General features: G+C 41.4%; 1 protein-coding gene across 6 annotated transcripts in view; it reads left to right on the top strand.

The window, feature by feature from the left end:
* ZNF521 (zinc finger protein 521) overlaps positions 1 to 21,169 on the top strand; it is a 474,304-nt gene that overhangs the window by 266,783 nt on the left and 186,352 nt on the right. For 4 of the 6 annotated variants that reach the window (XM_073631496.1, XM_073631494.1, XM_073631495.1 and 1 more), the window contains one exon: positions 15,567 to 15,635. The exons of the other annotated variants lie outside the window; for them this stretch is intronic. In XM_073631496.1, the coding sequence (XP_073487597.1) occupies positions 15,567 to 15,635 (69 nt within the window). The remainder of the gene's footprint in view (positions 1 to 15,566; positions 15,636 to 21,169) is intronic. 6 annotated transcript variants of the gene reach the window in all.

The following is a 21,169-nucleotide window of genomic DNA, read 5'->3' as shown; positions in this document are numbered from 1 at the left end:
GAGCTATATTGATTTAGCAGAGCAGCAGTAGATGGCTGAATTAATGCAGCACAATATGTACCTCAATGGTTCTCATGAACTTTTACAGTTGCAGATTAGACTGTCTTTAAGAATACAACAAATGCTCTCTTACTGTCAACATGGTGTCTTGTGTACTTGATCTAACACCGTTCCTCTGTCAAATTACCTGGTGTCAGAAAATAATACATGTTGTGAAAACACCCTTCTGAGATTGTGAGATACTGAGGTACTTTCTATATACAGTGGATACAAAAAGTCTATACACCCCTGTTAAAATGTCAAGTTTCTGTGATGTAAAAAAATGAGACAAAGATAAATTATTTCAGAACTTTTTCCACCTTTAACCACTTAAATACAGGGCATTTTCACCCCCTTCCTGTCCAGGTCAATTTTCAGTTTTCAGTGCTGTCGCACTTTGGGTCATGCTACACTGTACCCAAAAATAGAGCTTTCTTTTGGTGGTATTTGATCACCTCTGTGTTTTTTTTTTTTTTTTCTTTTGCGCTATAAACAAGAGTGAAAAGTTTGAAAAAAAACACTATATTTTTTACTTTTGCTATAATAAATATCCCAATTTAAAAAAAAAAAACACATTTTTTCCTCAGTTTAGGCTGAAATGTATTCTTCTGCATATTTTTGGTAAAAAAATCGCAATAAGCACGAAAGTTATAGCCTCTACTAGGGGATAGATTCATTTTTTTTTCTTTTTTTTACTAGTAATGGCGGCGATCTGCAATTTTTATCGTGACTGTGTCATTGCAGCGGACATATCAGACACTTTTGACATTATTTTGGGACCATTCACATTTATACAGCGATCAGTGCTATAAAAATGCACTGATTACTGTATAAATGTCACTGGCAGGGAAGGGGTTAACACTAGGGGGCGATCAAGGGGTTAAATGTATTACCTAGGGAGTGATTCTAACTGTAGGGGGAGGGGACTCACAAGGGGAGGAGACCAATCGTTCTTCCTCTGTACTGGTCTCCTCTCCCCTGACAGGACATGGATCTGTGTGTTTACACACACAGATCCACGTCCTTGCACTGTATTACCGGCAATCGCGAGTGCCCGGCGGACATCATGGCCACCGGGCACGCGCATCGGCTCCCGGGTGACGCGGCGGGCGTGCGCGCCCCCTACACGGCCGGGAAGCCGAGGACGTCATGACGCCCGCCCAGGATGGGAGATCCCTCCTGCGTACGTCATTTGACTATGGGCGGGGAAGGAAGTGGTTAATGTGACCTATAGATTGAACTCATTTGAAAAACAAACTGAAATATTTTAGAAGGGGGAAGTAAAAATAAAAAATAATGTGGTTGCATATGTGTGCACACCCTCTTATAACTGGGGATGTAGCTGTGTTCAGAGTTAAGAAATCACATTCAAACTCATGTTAAATAGGAGTCATTTAATCACTTCAATACAGGGCACTTCCCCCCTTTCTGCCTAGGCCAATTTTCAGCTTTTAGCGCTGTTGCGTTTTAAATGACAATTGCGCGGTCATGGAACATGGTACCCAAACAAAATTTTTATCAATTTTTTCCCATTTTTTGGATGGTATTTGATCACCGCTGGGCTTTTTTTTTTTTTTGCGCTACAAATAAAAAAAGACCGACAATTTTGAAAAAAAAAAAAGTTTTTCTTCATTGCTGTTATAAAACTTTGGAAATAAGTACTTTTTCACTGATGGGCACTGATGAGGCTGCACTGACGGGCACTGATGATGAGGCACTTGTATGCAGCACTGATGGGCACTGATAGACAGCATTGATGGGCACTGACAGGTGGCACTGATATGCAGCACTGACAGGTGCTACTGATATGCAGCACTGATATGGCGGCATTGAAGGGTGGCACCAATGGGCACTTATAGATGCCATTATAGGCAGCACTGAATAGAAGGCACTGACAAGCAATCACTGATGGGCCTTGTCAGCATGAGTAGAGGAAAAGCCGATCAACGGCACTTCCTAGTTAACGTGATCAGCTGTCATTGAACACAGCTGATCACATGGTAAAGAGCTTATGTCAGGGATCGGAGATGCGGTGTGCCAGATTGACACATGCCACACCACCGATCACCGCGCTGCGCACTGAGCGGCTTATCCTGCTGGAAGTCATGATACCCAGTCAGGATAATGCAACCACTTTCCGGCTGTCACTCTGCTATATGGCGGACTGGAAGTGGTCAAAGTGCCTCTGATTAACCCCAAATAAAGTTCAGCTGTTCTAGTAGGTCTTTCTTGATATTTTCTACACACATCCTACAGCAAAAGCCATGGTCCACAGAGAGCTTCCAAAGTATCAGAGGGATCTCATTGTTGAAAGGTATCAGTCAGGAGATGGGTGCAAAAGAATTTCCAAGGCATTAGATATACCATGGAACACACTGAAGAGAGTTATCAAGTGGAGAAAATATGCACAACAATGACATTACCGAGAACTGGATGTCCCTCCAAAATTGATGAAAAGACGAGAAGAAAACTGATCAGGGAGGCTGCCAAGAGGCCTACAGCAACATTGGAGGAGCTGAAAGAATATCTGGCAAGTACTGGCTGTGTGGTACATGTGACAACAATCTCCCGTATTCATCATGTATCTGGGCTATGGGGTAGAGTGGCAAGAAAAACATGCAAGCCCGGCTAAATTTTGCAAAAACACATCTGAAGTCTCCCAAAAGCATGTGGGAAAATGTGTTGTGGTCTGATGAAACCAAGGTTGAACTTTTTGGCCATAATTCCAGAAGATATGTTTGGCACAAAAACAACACTGCACATCACCAAAAGAACATTATACCCACAGTGAAGCATGATGCCTTGGGGCTGTTTTTCTTCAGCTGGAACAGGGGTATTAGTCAAGGTAGAGGGAATTACCAACAGCTCCAAATATCAGTCAATATTGGCACAAAACCCTCACAAAACCCTCATGCTTCTGCTAGAAGACTGAATATGAAGAGGAACTTCATCTTTTAGCATGATAACGACCCAAAGCATACATCCATATCAACAAAGGAATGGCTTCACCAGAAGGAGATTAAAGGATTGGATTGGATTGGCCCAGCCAGAGCCCAGACCTGAATCCGATTGAAAATTTGTTGGTTGATCTGAAGAGGGCTGTGCACAGGAGATACCCTCACAATCTGAAAGCTTTGGAGTGTTTTTGCTAAGAGTGGGCAAATATTGCCTAGTCAAGATGTGCCATGCTAATAGACTCATACCCCAAAAGACTGAGTGCTATAATAAAATCAAAAGGTGCTTCAATAAACTATTAGTTTAAGGGTGTGCACACTTATGCAACAATATTATTTTAGTTTTTTTATTTTCACTTTCCTCCACCTAAAAAATTTCAGTTTGTTGTTCAACTTCGTTGTACAGTTTATAGGTCACATTAAAGATGGAAAAAGTTTTGAAATGATTTATCTTTGTCATTTTTTTTTTTCATCACAGAAACCTGACATTTTAACAGGGGTGTGTAGACTTTTTATATCCACTCTAGGAGATGTTCCCTACTTTGTTGGCTGGATTGGGCAACAAATCTAATATCTATGGGCACCAACAGATACCAGCAGACATCTCTGGCCAATTGTTTTTGGAGGGAAAAGCAGCTGACAGTGTTGGACATTTTTGGCTGACTGCTGTTGTTTCCCTTGAGATATGGCCAAAACCTGCATGTCTTTTGCCCTGTTTTGATGGTTTCACGCTATGTCCAACTGCCCTCCGCTGTCCATGACCAGATTTACTATGCCTAAAATTATTATACAATTTTAAGTAACATTCTTATGAACTATATAAAGTGATACAGTATGTTTTCTTTAATACTAAACAGAATTTAATTCTTCTGGTTCCATACCTAAATTTTGCAAGTAGTGTGAAAAGCAAGAAAAATATAACCAAAACCCAGAGTTCTGCTCTCCACTCTAGTTCTGAACTCTATTCAAAACTAAACAACGTTTTTGGCTCGTCTTACACTTTAGATTGGCAGCCTTTGTCAGATTAGAGTATCACACATGGTTTTACAAAGGAGTCCTGCATAGCTCAAAAATGTTGCATGCTGTTTGGTGGCTGTTTAGCACCCAACTAAGGGGAGTTCTGGTTTGGTGTTACTGAATGTGATTTGGATCCATGATGGCTTGGACTCTCTGGAAGTGGGCTGGTGAAATGGAGTTTTTGTGGGGGGACTGTACTAGAGACGAGGTGAGTTTCATTGAGAACTGCACTTTTTATTTTTCACCCAGTCTGTATACAGTCCTATGTGCTTAGATTTCGTATGCTGCTCTGTAGGGGCCTCATTTCTGTAGAGTGCTGAACTGAAGAGGTAACCTTTCCAGTAAGTGCATTTCTAGCGTAAACCATCATATACAGTATATGATTATACAGTATGTATGCAGCAGAAATTGGTCACCTCCTGTGTCCTTCATAATGTTTTTTTTTCTTCAAATCCTTAGGCAAAATGGGTGCTGCCCTTGCCATGGTGTCTATGCATATTTTCAAGGACAGATGTCTGGGAAAAGACAGTTAAAATATGAAATATGTAGCTGTAGCATAAATTTTAAATTGATGTCTAGTGAATAAGGCAGATCCATGGTGCGTGCGTGGGCACCATAAATGGCTGAGTCACTCTACCAGGTAAACTGGTCTGCTTTGTGAACCAATTAAGTAGTCTTGTTGACTCCATTCTAAACCACAGATACATTCTTTATGGGAAGCCTACCCACTGTTCATGAGTGCCTGGGATCCAGTAGAGGCAGCACCTAATATTGAGGTATAGTATAGTACCTTTTATATGTATTTTACATCACAAAGGATGTGTAATTGTGCACCTTTGCTCTTAAAGTGGCTTTAACGGCTCAATGTTTTTTTACCTTCATGCATTCTATGCATGAAGGTAAAAAACCTGTGTACAGTACCCCCCTCCCCCCAATACTTATCTGAGCCCCATCTCGATTCAGCAATGTGCACAAGAGCTGAGCTTCTCCCGGGTCTCTCATTCCTCATTGGCTGAGACAGCAGCGGGAGCCATCGGCTCCCACTATTGTCAATCTCGGCCAGTGAGTTAATGAGGAGGGAGCTGGCCCAAGTCGCAGCTCTGTGTGACGGCTCTTATGGACACATAGAGTGGGGCTCGGGAGCGAGCATGCACCAGTGCCCCCAGAGCAAGCAGCTTGCTGTTGGGGATACTGGCTGAATAGGAGGAGCCAGGAGCGCTGTCGGTGGACCCCGAAAAGAGAAGGATCGGGCTGCTCTGTGCAAAACCACTGCACGGCATGGGTAAGCATGGCATGTTTGTTAAAAGAAAAAAATGAGCCTTTAGTGTCACTTTAAGTTAAAGCAGGCTTCCCAGTAGATTCTTCACAATTGTGTACTGGAGGCCTGTGTGTTAGGGGAAGAGCAACGGAGTCAAAAGTATATTAGTAAGGGGTTCAGTGAACTCTTACACTAGCACAATATATGCCAGGTGACAGGGTGGATTTGTCAGGATTGACTTGTTACTTTGTTTAAATGTTATTTATTTTACTGAAAAAAAAAAAAGTAGCAAAAATATGTCTTTTTTAATGGAACATGCGCATCATTAATTTATAGAAAACTGAGATGATGTGGAAGTTGCTGCCATTTTTTTAGTAGTCCAAAAATCAGCACTTTAGCACCTTTTAAAAAAAAAAAAATCTGACAAATTTGTGGAAATATGAACAGGAGCTCCTCAGAGTCAGAGCTGACTCTGCTTTGGGTTCAGACATTAGGGAGAAATGTTCAACATAACTGCACTGTCATTCCGACACGGACTGACATGGTGAAAACATTTAACTTTTGTCTGTTAGTGACCTGATCCATATCCAAGTATACTTTTAGGTTTTTGATTTAGATGTGGAGTCATTGCAATAAAGATCTCTGGCAGCAGAACACAGGGAAAGGTATGTGCTAAAGAATGATGTATAATTTCAGTGTTTGCTATGCTTGCTTGATAGTTTTGTTGCAGTATAGAATATGATTTAATTTTATTAACCTCCTCACTTTTCCAATATTCCTTATCGGTTTTAATGCTACAACTATTATACAGCAAAAAATGACTAGGCTAGTGTAAGTACTTAACATTTTATTGAAATTTAATTGAATAGTTAAGGGGTGATTAAAAATCGGAAATTAAGACTCTTTAGGAATTAACAACGTCCATTAAGCTGTAATGGGGCTGTTCACTAACAGTGCTTACACAGAATGGGAGATTTAAAATTGCATAGGAGTCAAATTAATGAAATTCTCTGTTTATTCTTGTGAGGCCTTGTAGTGTTGTTAGAGCAGTAAATAATCTTTAGCCATTTTAGAACTTTCAGTATGACCTATGCCTCTGTTTATGTAATATTCAGTGTAATTTGTCCTTCAAGATACCATTGTTTTACAATGCACAAATGTAGAAATGCACAGAGCTTGGAAGCACTGGACTAGTTGTTTCTGTGGCCCCTCCCCAGTAATACCTCTTAGCTGTAGAATGGCTAAATGCTATTGTCCTCTATGGTTTTGGGTGGTGGGGATATGATAGAAAACGAGGTAGTAGCACTTCACTGTTTTTGCCATTTCCCTTTCTGTTATTTATGGTCTGAGTTTCTCAGAAGGCTTTTTAGGTTAGGGAAAAGACATAATTAAAAAAAAAAAAAAAAACTCCTGCCAAAAATAAACTATGATTAGCCCATTATAGCAGAATTAAATTTGCATTAAAATCTTTTTAAAAAATAATGAACGATAGGGTTTTTTACAACAATAGAGACCCTATTGGACTTTTCTATCATAAATTCTTCCCCCTGCCTGTCAGCTGTAATGTATGTACACTGAGCCGTGCATGTGCAGTTTAGCATACATTTAGGGCACCGCTCTGTGTTGTGATGATGTGACTCTTATGCACCAGCACAGGAGTGATGTCATCGCAGCCCAGCTGTTTAAGCAGCCAAAAAGATTGAACCCAGAAGGAAGACCGGGAGAAGAAGTCGGTGCCAGTAGGAGCACTGACAGGGCAGCACTGGAGAGCATTGTGTAATAGGTAAGTCTGTCATAATGTGCTAATATGTGATGCATACCAGCACATTTTTCCTTCTATTGGTTGAACTAGATGGACTTGTGTCTTTATTCAGCCAGACTAACTATGTAACATGAGAAATTTCCTTGGTTCCTTTTTATTAAAAAAAAATCTGCCTGAAAAGGTAAAATACCCAAACCAGCTTTAGCCACAATACTCACCTTCTATCCAAAGATTTCCCCTACAGTGTATTTTATTTGCTGCCAAATGTCCTCCTTCTGATGGCCAACATCATTCAACCTACTTCTTGGAGCTCAGGCTAGTATGCAAAAAATACATTTATTTACATAATAATGAATAAATGACTGCATCAATTTGTCTTTTTTTTTTTTTTTTTATCTGCCTAAAGCTTGGCTTTAAAATGATCAGCCTGGACAAATCACAGGGGTAAATAATGCTCCTTGAAAATTAAAACTAGCCCCTAATTTTTGAGGTTTTCTCTAGTTTTGGTCAATGGAACTGACTTGAAAAATAAATCTTACTGGCTCCTGGATTGGACAGACTGACTTTCGAGTTCATGAGTCCACCCCTGGCCTAAAGGCTGAGGTGCTGTGGCTTTTCCACATGCTTTATAGACGCAAGTCTGTCCTCCTAGATTCATATGAGAGAAGCTAAAGGTACCGGGCACCTGTATATTTTGAATCTGCTTTTAAAAACATCTAGTGGGAGGGACAATCGGGGGAATGAGTTCCATATTGTGGGTGTTGATTGACAGATCCAAAAGATCTTAGGACGACTCTGGGCATGTGTAATTTTTATTTCTCTGAGGAGAAAAGAGGAGCATAGGTAACCAGACATTCTGTCAGGCAAGGCCCAGGATGTAGGTGAGTCAGACGATTTATGAAGTATATCCTCCATTTAGCTGGAAACCGGTGTAGGAAATGAAGATTTGAGGTGACGTGGAAGTGATGGGGTTAGTAGGTAAGTAGTCTGGCTGCTGCATTCTGTACCAGATGCAAACAATATAGTTATTTCTCAGGAAGACCATAGTGGAGGGAGTTGCAGTAATCCAGTTTGTATGAAACAAAAGCATGGGCTAATTATGGCATATACATTGTTGGATCAGAGGCTTGACTTGTGATATTTTTGAGATGGCGAATGGTGGAAAGATGACCTGATGGCAGTTGATACCTGTTGTTTAACCGATAGGTCAATGTCAACCTTTTTCCAGTGCCCTTGAAAAGTATTTTCAGTCTTGAGGCACCCCAGTCCAAGGCTTGGTTTACGTTACTGTGTGTTGCGGAACACGTGCAAAATCACGCTTGTTCCTGACACACAGAATGAATGCTCTGCTCTTTAGGGGTACCATTAATTCTTACTAGTACCCCACACATTGGAAAATGTGTGGTGCTTTCGGTGCGGCGCAATTTAAAAAAAAAAGTTTGGGGACTTCTTTCCCTGCATTTTTGCGGGTAGGGAAGCCCATTGAAATGAATGGGCTGCCCTACACGCAGCCACACAGATGTGAACCAAGGGCTTGTTCACGTGTCAGGTTGGAGGGGTGGTAAAACCATATGGTTGAGTTGTTACCACCCCTAACTTCTCCCCTTTAGCTGCAGGGGCAGCAGGTGGGGTTGTACACATGCTGTGGCTGCAGCTGGAGGTATACCCAGGGTGAATGGGGCTGCACTGCAACTACCCCGCAACTGTGTGCATTGCACGGTTGCGGTGTAGTGATGCTGCATTTACGGGCTTAAAACACCTGGTCAGGAGGCAGCATATTGCCTCTTTATCACCTGTCAAATGCCTCTGAAAAGCGATCTGTGCATGGATTGCTTTTCAGAGAAGCAGCAGTCCTTGCTGCGATCACAAACCAGCCCTACAAAAGCTGTTCTGATGGTACAGGAATAGGGGGGCCAGGATTAAAAGTAACATACATACACACACACACACACACACACACACACACACACACACAGACACTCACATGTACACACACACACACACACACACACACACGTACACGTATGAAGCTCTTTTAAAATGAATCTAGCACAGTACCTTTCCAGTTTCCTCATTCAGCTGGGTACTGCACTGTAGGGGAAAGCAGAGAGCACAGCACATTCCCCTGCACTTTACTTTCACTTTTCAGGCTGACGGAGCTTCTCACAATTTCAATGTACAGTTCGGCCGGGGAATCGGGAGATCGGCTCATCTGACAGACCTTCTCTCCTCTGATCCCGCGGCATACCTGAGGTCCTCTAACGGCAAACCAGTGTGCCACGTTGCACTGGTTGAGAAAGGCTGGTCTAGGATCATGCCCAGGCTACACACACAGTCTGAGAATGTAATAGTTGTATTCTCAACGTTGAAACCAGCTGGCAGTGTTTGCTTCCAATCATTTCTATCTTGTCGAGTTCACTTTCAGCCATTTACAGTTCATCTACTCTTTTATGTCAGTAAGAAACCTGTTGAGCTTGTTCACATTGCCACCAGTGTCTAGACTGAAAGACAGGTAGAGTTATGGGTCATCTGAACAGCAAGGCATAGCTAAGACCATGGTATTGGATGATCATTCCCAGTGGGATCATGTATGTTGTAAATAATGTTGCTGAGAGAATTGAGCCCTGTGACACCCCATAGTGTAATGGAAGTTAGAAGGATGAGTGTATTCCTTCTGTGACCTTTGTAATCTCCCTGTCGAAGGATTTGAACCAGTTGAGCTCTGTACCCTCTAGATTTTTATGGTCTTCACAGTGTTTAAAGCGGGGGTCCACCTATCTATCGTGTGTTTTTTTTTTTTTTTAGTTCATTCACAAACTTTTCTTCTCAGCATTACATACTGACATATTGTGTGTAATATGTCCGCCTGTGTCAGATTTCGTCGGAAAGAATAACTTATATTATTCACTGCAGGCAGTTTCCATCTTCATTGTGGGCATTTGAAGCCCACAAGCATTTATTTCCTGGATGTGGTGAATGCTGTGCTCCCAGCATTCCCCGCTCGTTCCCGCACATGCTCAGTGGCATCCTGGGAAGCCTGAGACTAGCTCCCAGGAGTCTGGGAGAGGCTAGAAACACGCCTACTCTCACGGGAGGAGAACCAGGAAGTGCAAAGAAGAATAGAAAAATAAAAGGTAATTACGGCGATTTAAATTTTTTTAAATGGCATGTCAGCATCTAGGCAAGGAAGAGAATACATACAGATATTGTTCAAAATTTGGGTGGAACCCCGCTTTAAGCACCAATGTCTGATGTTTACCATTGGTCATGCAGCTGGTAAAAAGGATGAAATACATGAAACATTGACTTGTTTTTGTTACTATTGCTATTAGTATTAGTAGTGCCAGATATAAAAGCTAAATTTTGAAATGGATATTTGTCCAGTCAATCCATTAAAATAACTTATAAACCCATGTTCAGATTGAACTACTGGCTTTAAGCTTTAGCCTATATCACGGCAGCTGATGAAAGGATGTAGCAAATTACTCAAATTACTGCATGCAGATATCACCAATGAGATTTTTCCGCCACTTTTTAAAAACATCTAAGCCAGTCCCATGAATGCACACTCATTAATTCCACATTTAAAGTGTATCAAATTATACTCAAAAGATTTTAATTTTGGATAATGTGGAGAAGGATTAGAACTCCTGTCAGGGTTTACTGCAGTCCGAGGCTCCCTTAAGCTGCCCACAGATGGATCAAAATTTGGCTGGCTCAGGAGGGACATTTTGAGCCATCTGTGGCCATTTCTGCTTGACAGAAGTGGATGTAACAGGACTGTTGGAAAACGTTTGTAGATCAGCCGGCTACAGCCGCTGATCACTATTCTGACAGAAGAGGCGACCTGCTGTTGGACTATGATGACACAGCAGGGAGGATCCATTGACCTTGCATGTGTGGATGGGGGAATCTGTTCTTTTTTTTTTTTTTTTTTTTTTTTTTTTTATGAGGCCTCTGGTTGATCAAAAAATAAGACATCTATGGCTAGCCTTGGAGAGATTCCTTCCCTTTCTCTCTGGTAAATAGGTGGTCCCCAGGAGAAGAAGTGAGGGGAAATCTTTAATATCAACACAAACAAAAGTAAAAACACTGTAACCACTCCCCATCCATAAGACATACCTGAACCTTTTTGGTGATATCTCAGTCATCGCTGCAGCTAATTTTCTTCAGCCAGCAGAAAGGGGAACCTGGTGAGGATGCATCTGGCGGCATCCTGTTCCTAAGACACAGTGGAATGAACAAATGTTCCTCCCACTGTGTGACATCGAAAACCGGAAGCAACAAGGATTTTGTTTCAGATTCGGGCTCCGTAAACAAGCCATTATTGGCTTCGACAAGCTTCAGATCACACGACTCTTGGTGTGATCTAATGCTTTGGCGGCCAGAGGAGAGCTATGTGGTCTAATAGACCTCAGATCTCTCCAAAAAAGAGGACCTGTCATGCTTTGTTATCACAGGAGATGTTTACATTCTTTGCAATAGCAATAAAAGTGAAAAAAATCAATTGGTGTTTAATCACTTGGCACCCGCCATATAGCAGAATGACGGTGGCAAAGTGGTTGTGATATCCTGACTGGATGTCATATGACGTGCCCAGGATAACACAGCTGGTGCGCAGCACGGCAATTGGAGTTGCGGTGTGTCAGTCTGACACACCGCAACTCCGATCGTGGTATGAAGCCTCTGACAGGTCACCTGTGACCAATCGCAGCCGATCATCGCGTGAACCAGGAAGTGCCGGTAAATGGATTTCCTCGGTTCACGCCGACAGGGAGAGCCAATCGGTGGCTCTCCCTATCCGGGGGGGGGGTCTGTGCTGATAATAAGCACATTGATTATCAGCATAGCCCCCATCAAAATGTGCCCATCAGCTGCCAATTAGTGCCCAACACTTGCCAGCTTGTCCCCATAATAAACGCCTGTCAGTGCCCATAACAGTGCCAATCAGTGCCCAAAAAAGTGCCCCATCAGTAATGCCTGTCAGTGCCACTCAGTGCCGCCTATCGGTTTAGGAGTGTGTCTAAAGGAATGTTTAACCATTCTTTCAGAAGCACATTTGTGAGGTCAGGCCCTGATGTGGATGTGAATGCCTGGCTTGCAGTCTCCACTCAAATTCATCCCAAAGGTGTTCTATCGTGTTGAGTTCAGGGCTCTGTGTAGGCCAGTCAAGTTCCTCCACCTCAGACTTGCTCATCCATGTCTTTATGGACCTTGTTTGTGCACTGGTCCAAATCATTTGGTGGAGAGGGGATTATGGTGTAGGGTTGTTTTTCAGGGGTTGAGCTTGGCCCCTTAGTTCCAGTGAAGGAAACTTTTTAAGCTGTCAACATACCAAGACATTTTGGACAATTTCATGCTCCCAACTTTGTGGGAACAGTTTGGGGATGGCTCCTTCCTGTTCATACATGACTGCAGTGCACAAGGCAAGGTCCGTAAAGACATGGAAGAGTGATTGGATGTGCAATAAAGTATTCACTGTGATGTCCTTCAGGCTTTCCAGTAAGCTGTGTTTGTAGTTTTAGTTCTACTTGGTAATAACAATAACAACAAACAAAAAAAATTCTGAGTGTTTAAGTGTGGAGGCCATTGTTCACTATTGTTTGATAAATGATGCATCTAAGTATTTTTATTTTTCACAAATGCTCACCATCAGATTTTCAGACGTAGTGTTCACTGTGAGATGGGTTAAAAGAAAAACATGACCTTTCAGACTTCCACCATCAGAATGTATAATTTTGCATCCGTAAGCCCCTGCAAATACTGGGAATTGCAGCTCTGTAATTAATATGCTCAGAGGAGATACTACGAATTGCCCGTCTACTTATCTCAAGGTCGCTGGCTAGGTGACAGAGATGTGTAGAAATTAACAAACTACCTTAACCTAAATTCTATATGCATCTTTTTTTTGTTTTTTGCCTGGAATTATTCTAGAAGTGCTTGTCATGACCTTTTTCTTGTTATATTTTGTTTGATACTGTACAGCGTTCAGTCATTTTTGTTTTTTCATCTATTCAAATCTGCAGTGTTGCATGATACATTTTTATGGTTAATTTGCCATCTGTATTTCTCTGGTATTTTTGCCAAGTGTGAACTGCATAAATCTTTCTCGTTAGGGTTTACTTTTCTCAGCTCAGATATTTAAGATTGGAAAAAAAATGTTAGTACTGTTCTCTTATCTTCATATAGCATATTCTTGGATAAATGTTTCCACATCATTACAAATGCTGCTCATTTTGTTTGTAACTAGATATAACAGAATAAAAGTTTGCATTTGTGATTTTTGTTTTAATTTATGCATATGTTAGTCATGCGCTTTATAATAGCCTTTAAATTGCAGCCTTTTCTCCTCTGCTTCTGCTTAATGCTTTTTGTCAGTGTGTCAGTGCCTCTCTTGGTATGTGAGGGAGACCGGGTGCACACATACACCTTTTCAGTTCCACAGGGATAGGGCCAGATGGAAGAATTTGATTATCCAGCAGTAGAGGACCAACTGTTCAGTTGGATACAGAACCGGGAGAAAAGGGTTGAAGAGATCGAAAATGGCTGTTGTATGAGAAGCCAACGGTTTCCGAAGGGAACCAGGCAGGCACTGAGGTGTAGTAATGTAGAATCTCTTCCAAGTACCAGCTGGGGCTTTCAGGAACAGCTATCCCCATAGCAGACACTGTGCAGGCTCCAAGCAGCTTGACTTCACCATATGTGGAACTTTCTATTCCACATCTCCCTCCCTAGAGAAAAAGGCCACAGGGACACCCGAGGCAGGTGAATTACTTGTAATGCAGAGCACTAAATCATTAGGCTAACATGAGAAGTCTGGAGACGAGAAATAAACGTGCAAGAGACTACTTTGGGCTTTGAGTCCGATTCTGAAGCAACAAAGATGAGAGATTGCTTAAAGCATTTTGTTTTCACCTCTTTTCTGTCTTGTCCCAAATTCATGACCTTCTGTATAAGTGAATGTATATTGCACAGGTATCCCAAAACTGGACTGTGCTTTAAAATTACAACTGTACACTTTCCGTAGAAAGGCTTGTGTCTTGTAGAGATGGCACTGAAGTTTAACACAGTGAATGATTTTTGGCACAAATATTCCTGTTTTTTTCTTTTTCGCTATAGAGTGCAATGTGTCCCAGACAGTTGCTAGCATCTGTAGAAAGAGGATCAGAGGTTGGGGTTGTGGTTGTGCGTGTGTGTATATGTGTGTGTGTGTGTGTGTGTGTGTATATATATATATATATATATATATATATATATATATATATATATATATATATATATATATATATATATATGTGTGTGTGTCTGTGTGTTTTTATGTACGTAGGAACATATATATTTTTAATCTAACATATATTTTTAATCTAGTTCATCATTGATAAATATCTATTGCAGTCTTAACCTTTAAGAAATACTGTTGCAATGAATTCTTATTAAACTCTGTAGCAAACGACAAGTTAAAAACATGCAGAACAGGAAAAAGCATAAAGCAGAGTTCCATCCAAAAGGGGAAGCGCCGCTTGTCTGCCTCCTGCGCACATTTGGCACCTTTTGGGGGGGGAGCGGGTACCTGGTTTTGACAGGTACCCGCTCCCACTTCTGGCTCAGTTCACCGCCCTCCTTCCTCCTCAACCGGCCCATTCACAAAGCACAGCGCACTTTGCAAATGTGCAGTAGAAAACTGGCTGTGAAGCTGCAAGACTTCACTGCCGATTTCCCTGAGCCAAGATGGCGGCAGCAGCACCCGATAGCCGATTAAAAAAAATCAGCTTGTATGAGGACACCGCTGAATTCCTGGAAAGGTAAGTGCCCTAATATTAAAAGTCAGCAGCTACAGAAGAAGCCTGGAGCTCCTCTTTAATGTACAAATCTTTACATTTACAAGATCATTTTAAACAGCTTTCATTTTACTTGCTTTTAGTTAGGGAATAGGACAACTCGAATACTTAGGTCACCCACCTGATATTAGTGGTGTGCAGTTCGGAGACTAAATTTTGAGATTTATACTACAAATCGGCTTTAAAACAGAAGTGTGGGATTTAAAATAAAACAAACTTACATACTCACCTAGGTGGTTGCAACATCTGTCTTCTGCTGCCTCTGCACCGAGAACTGATCAATTCTTCAGTGAGCAGAGAGCCGGTGACTGTCAGTCATTGGCTGTGTGCTCTGCCCTATCAGCACTCACAAAAGCTTTGGACTGTGGCGGGCCCGGCGTCCTCCCATTGCCTGGCAACAGAATACTTGATGGTGCATGATTGACCCTCGTGGGGCCGGTGACACCGGGTCTCACTGGCTGCAGTTCTCGATCTGGCTGAAGTGTCCGATCGGCTTTGACTTTTGTTGCGCCTGCCATTTTCCAGCAATCATAGTGTGTAAAAAAAAAATCCCGATCACCTCATCAGAGTAGTACAGTGTTATTGTGGTAACACTGTATGTAAAAAATAAATACATTGTAAACAAAAAAAGGAATAAAAAATATTTAAAAAAAATTTTTTAAATTACTAATTTTTTTTTTTTTTTTTTTTTTACATAGTGTCACCAGTCAGTGTCCCTGATCACCGCCACACCAGTCGTATGATGACGCTGTACTGCACTGGTGACAGTATGTAAAAAATTGAAAAACAAAACATTTTTTGAATTTCTTCATATGCCATAAAATTGTGACAAAATAATTACAGCTTAAAAAAACTCGCCATGCCTCTCACTAAATACCTTGAATACCTGGAACTACTTTCCAAAAAGGGGTCGTTTGGGGGATGTTTGTACTGCTCTGGCATTTTCAGGCCTCAAAAAATTAGATGAGCCGTCAGGATTGATAGATATGTATATACACACCAAAGTTTGTAGATGCTATAACTTTCCTACATACTAAATATATACTGATTTTGGTTATTGTCACTCAACAAATGTAGCAGTATACCTTTTGGACTAAATTTATGAAGACTGATTATTTATTTGCAACATTTTATAACAGAAATGTTTTCAAACGTTTTGGTCTTTTTTTATTTTGCCAAAGCCCTCAATGTAAATAATGGGATAAATGTTAAAGGTTTCCACAGACTTCTAAAGATGGCCTTATTTGTACAACCCCTTTCAGATGCCACCATCGTTCAGTGGATTTGGAAGCACAAATGTTTGGCTCCCATAGCAGATGCTGGTGGCACTGTTTTATCTTAGAGGAGCAGAAATGATCAGGACAGGTTTTGTAGCCTAACTCATAGCATGTTTCTCTAGACATTGGGGACTTCAGATATAGTTTATATTGGTTATTACAGGCATTTATATAGCTTCAATATTTCATACTGTACTTTACAATACTGTACATTCACATCAGTCCCTGCCTCCAAGGAGTTTACATTCTAAGGTCCCTATCTCACATGTATACATACATGCACACATAACGGGCATTTTAGGCAGAAACCAGTTCACCTGCCAGCATGTCTTTGGAGAGGAGGAGAAAGCCGAAACAAGGGAAACCCATGCATGAATAGGGGCAACATGCAAACTCCACACAGATAATGTTATGGATGGCATTCAAACCGAGGACCCCAATGCTTCCAGACAGAAGTGCAAACACTTATACACTGGAGGCTACCTAAACTGTTGTTCTTAATTTCACATCTATGGGTAAAATGTGGTGCATCAAAAACTCTTCTTGATCAAAAAGTTAGAGCTATAGTATGACGTGGTCATCCCATTGGAACCAAAGTGAGCATTAAAATAGATAGCATACACATCTAGAATAGTATCTGCCCTTTTCCTAGAACTTAGACTGAATAAGGAATTGAGAGGCTTACTTTACAGAAATACACTGTTAGCTGTTAAGCAAAGCCAGTACCACTTGTATGTAATTTAACCTGAGCTGAATTTCATTACTGCAATTTTGTAGAGGGGTTAGCTTAGACATGTAGATGTGTCAGGTACAGTGGGTGGATTATGATGGATATTTGATTAGTATGACTCCGGCTGCCAATCATTTAAAATAGTACATATTGTGTGTCATTCGGACCTGCAAATTGTTAAAAGTATATTTCCCCCTGTTAGGATAAATACTTAACACAAGTTGGATATACTGAAATTACATAAATAATGTATTAATCCCTTCTTTAGTATTCTCTATCCCTCTGTTACTGGAATAGCAAAAATGTGTTTTTAAATATGCTTAAAGCAGTCCACCCATGGGACCCTATGAAGAGTACTCTGCCTTTTCTAGACATGAGTCATTAGCAAGGAAACAAACCTGGGTGGTTTTACAACCTTGATTGGCAGGCTTTGTATTGCAAGCTCCGAGAGCAGACATTTAGGCTGGGTTCACGCTTTTTTCGAACCGGCTCTTAAAGGAGCCGGTTCACACAGCTCCGGGGCAGCCACAATCTGCACAGGAAAAGGATCCCTGTGCGTATTTGGTTCTGTTTCAGGTCCGACTTCGGGCAAAAATTTGCCCCTGAAACGGAGAACAGGGACACACCGGACCCCCTGCTGTGAGCCTTGGATGCAGCTAGTGTGAACCCAGCCTGAAACTGCTACAGCCCCAGGATGTGGGCAGGCCCTTAACATCATTACTCATACGATACAGGATCAATGATAGCTGCTAGTACTGCATAGTAAACAGGGGGGAGGCCACATGACCGCATAGGGGAAACAGCTTCATAGGAGTAGTCATTAATACCAAAACTGTCTAGGAGGAAGCCTGTGGCACTGAGAAGTAGTTCTCTGCTGCCTAACAAGGATTAGATCCTTAATATGTTGGGGGGAGGGTTTACACAGATATAATTGTAACTGACCGTAGTTCAGCTTTAAAGCTCAACTTCAGACACCCTTTTTTGTAAACTAGTGGAGGGTTAGGACCTGCTCTGTGTGACTCTGCTGGGGAGAATTCCTTTCCATTCCTGTTTCACCTTATCACATGGTGTGTTTATGGCAGCAAGTAAGGGATATTTATTTTATTTTTTTTAACTGGCTATTGTGTCCTTTTATCAAGTTTTCCCTGCACTTCCTGTATAGAAACCTAGAAAATTCAGGGCAGAAAAAGAACAAGTAGTCCATCGAGTCTGCCCCCTTTTTTTTTCATTAACTTTGTTGTTTGACTATAGATCTATGTTTATCCTAAGTATTTTTGAAGCCATTTACTGTTGACGGTCTCACTACCTCTGGTGGTAGTTTATTCCAAGTATCAACTACCCTTTCAGTAAAATAATATGTTCTAAGATTTGTTTTAAACTTCCCTCCAGTTAATTTGAGGTCATGTCCCCGTGTTCTTGATTTTGGTTTCACATTGAAAAAAACTTCCTTCCTGAACCTTATTCACCCCCTTGATGTATTTAAAGGTTTCAATCAGGTCTCCCCTTCCCCTTCTTTCCTCCAGACCATGGGCGTCCACATGGGAGGGCAAGTGCCCCCACCCTGGAGCATTCAGCAGCAGCGCCATCCTGACTGCCTAGACTCTTAGACTCCCTAGACTCCGTCCTCTGGCCTCTCTGCTGCCCACTGTGCTGGTTGCTAGACTCGCCTGGCATCTAGCAGCCAGTGACATCACATCATGAGGTCGAGGCAAGGCCCCAGCCTGGTCAATTTTGGCTCCACCCACCTTCTCCATTTTCTCCAGCCAGTGTGACTCAGAGCCTGAGGGAAGGAAGGGAGCACGCCTGAAGAGCTGAGTGCACGCTTGCGCTTTATTTTATGTGATCTTGACTAAGCTCCACCCCTTCATGACATTATTGAAAAGGGGCGGAGCATGGGTGACACCTTAAATGATGCCGAAAAAGGCTCTGCGGACGCCCATGCTCCAGATGGTACTTATTGAGTTCCTGAAGTTGCTCTTGATATGTTTTATCCCCCAAACCTTTCACCATTTTTGTTACCTGTCTCTGGACTCGTTATATCTTCTCAATATCATTTTGTAAGTGAGGTCTCCAGAACTGGACACACTGTTTGTGTGAGTAATAATATAACATTCTTGGCTAGCATTGTGCTTTATAAGTAGCCTATCACTTTTCATTTTCAGTATTCCAACTTCTACTGAAATAGTTATCACATATAGATTTATCATTACATACAATATTAGTACATCAGACATCCTTTTGACAACTAAATAATTAAATGCACTAAAAGTTGAATCCCAGAATAAGTAAGCATTGTGCAAATATCCAAAGGTATAATAAAATAATTACTCACCTGCAATCACTATGTTCTCGGTGGTGTGTGCAAAATAATTATGTGTGTGACTGCACTTTAAATATTAAGTGTTAAATACCTAAAACAAGGTTACTTAAATAACACTATGTAAAAATGTTTAAAAAAAAAATCCACTTTCAAAAATATTGTGCTCTAAACATTATACCGCTCAGTTTACAAACCATGTGTCTATAATAATTATACATAAATCCAAATAAACAAAAGACAAGTTTTTAGGCTCTGTTCACACCTAGGTGTTTTTGGGCGTTTTTCTGCTGTAAGCCCCGGTTCACACAGGGGCGGCACGATTGTAGGTCGCCTCACCGAGGCAACCTGCACACCACTTCCACAGCGACTTGCAAAACGACTTCTGTATAGAAGTCTATGCAAGTCGCCCCCAAAGTAGTACAGGAACCTTTTTCTAAGTCGGAGTGACTTGCGTCGCTCCTATTAGAAAGGGAGGGAGGCGACTTGTCAGGCGGCTAGGTCACCTGACAAGTCGCCTCTGTGTGAACCGGCAGTAAGCCTCAGCTCTAAAAACGCCCAACAAGACAAATCCCATTCATTTCAATGGCCCCTGTTCACATCTGAACGTTTTGTCATCTGAAGCAAAACGCCTGAAGCTCAAAAAAGCACAGGAGCTTCTTTTTTGGCAGATTACAAGCGTTTTCTGCTTTTTACATTGGTGACCTTTGGACCTGTACAAAAACGTGGCAAAAAACACGCGACTTTCTGCCTGAAAACAAAATGCCTAGGCGCGAACAGAGCCTTAATGCATCGTTTTACTGCATTTTTGCCAATTTTTTTTTTACCACGTTTTTACCACGATTTTGCAGTGTTTTTCCCGCGATTTTGTTCAGGTCACCAATGTAAAAGGCAGAAAAACATCTGTAATCTGCCCCAAAGAAGCTTGTGTTCTTTTTTTGAGCTTAGGGCGTTTTTCAGGCGTCTTGCTTCAGGTGACAAAATACTCAGATGTGAACGCGTACCATTGATATGAATGGGATTTTGCTTGTTGGGCATTTTTCAGGCTATTTTTGGGCATTTTACAAGCGTTTTATGAGCTGAAACCGCTCAGGTGTGAATGCAGCCTCAGGCTCTGTTTACATTTAGGCGTTGCTATTTTACAAACATTGTACAGGCACTTTCAAGGTTAAAAGGTCACCAATGTAGAAGCAGTAAAACACCTGTAATCTGCCAAAAAGAAGCACATGTATTTTTGGAGCGACGGGCGTTTTGCTTTAGGCGACAGGACCGCTCAGATGTGAACAGGGGCCATTGAAATGAATGGGAATTGTCTTGGGCATTTTTAGAGCTGAGGGTTAGAGCCGAAAAATGACTGGAACCTCAAGTGCGATGTATATAAAAAAACAATATATATATATATATATATATATATATATACTGTGTGTGTATATATATATATATATACTGTATATATATATAACAATCTTCTTTGTTCAAAATGGATATCAAAACACCCAGTGTTCTTCACCCCTTCAGGTAAATGACTCCCCGCTTTACAAAAAAGACAAAATAAAAATTTTTACTATTAGGAGGTGTCATTCACTATACAATCCACTTCAGAACCTGTAGGAGCAATATATCTCGAACATCCAAAAATTGGTTAATAGATCTAGTCCCTTCATTAATGGGACTTGCAAACCAGTCATGCGAGTTCCTCACAGTTCCAGATCATTTCCCAACATGTCAAAAACAGAAAGGTTTCATAGTATAAAACAATCCACTATTGATAATAAAAACTATAAGTGCACTCACATTGCCATGTGTCATTCCCGACACTAAGGAGTTATGCCCATATACAAGTAAAGGCGCCGGCTCCAGCCGTGAACACAGGCTGCGGGTCAAGGCGGGCTCATCACTCAGAGCCTAACCCAACTTGTATTGCTTTGAACTGTGTTGAGAAAAAGACAACGTGGCAGCACCCACCACAGTTTACAG

Source organism: Aquarana catesbeiana, linkage group LG05, assembly GCF_042186555.1.
Source record: "Aquarana catesbeiana isolate 2022-GZ linkage group LG05, ASM4218655v1, whole genome shotgun sequence".
In the NCBI taxonomy this organism is placed as follows: Eukaryota; Metazoa; Chordata; class Amphibia; order Anura; family Ranidae; genus Aquarana; species Aquarana catesbeiana.
Note: the sequence above shows the minus strand (reverse complement) of the source record. Positions and strands in the feature narration are given on the sequence as shown.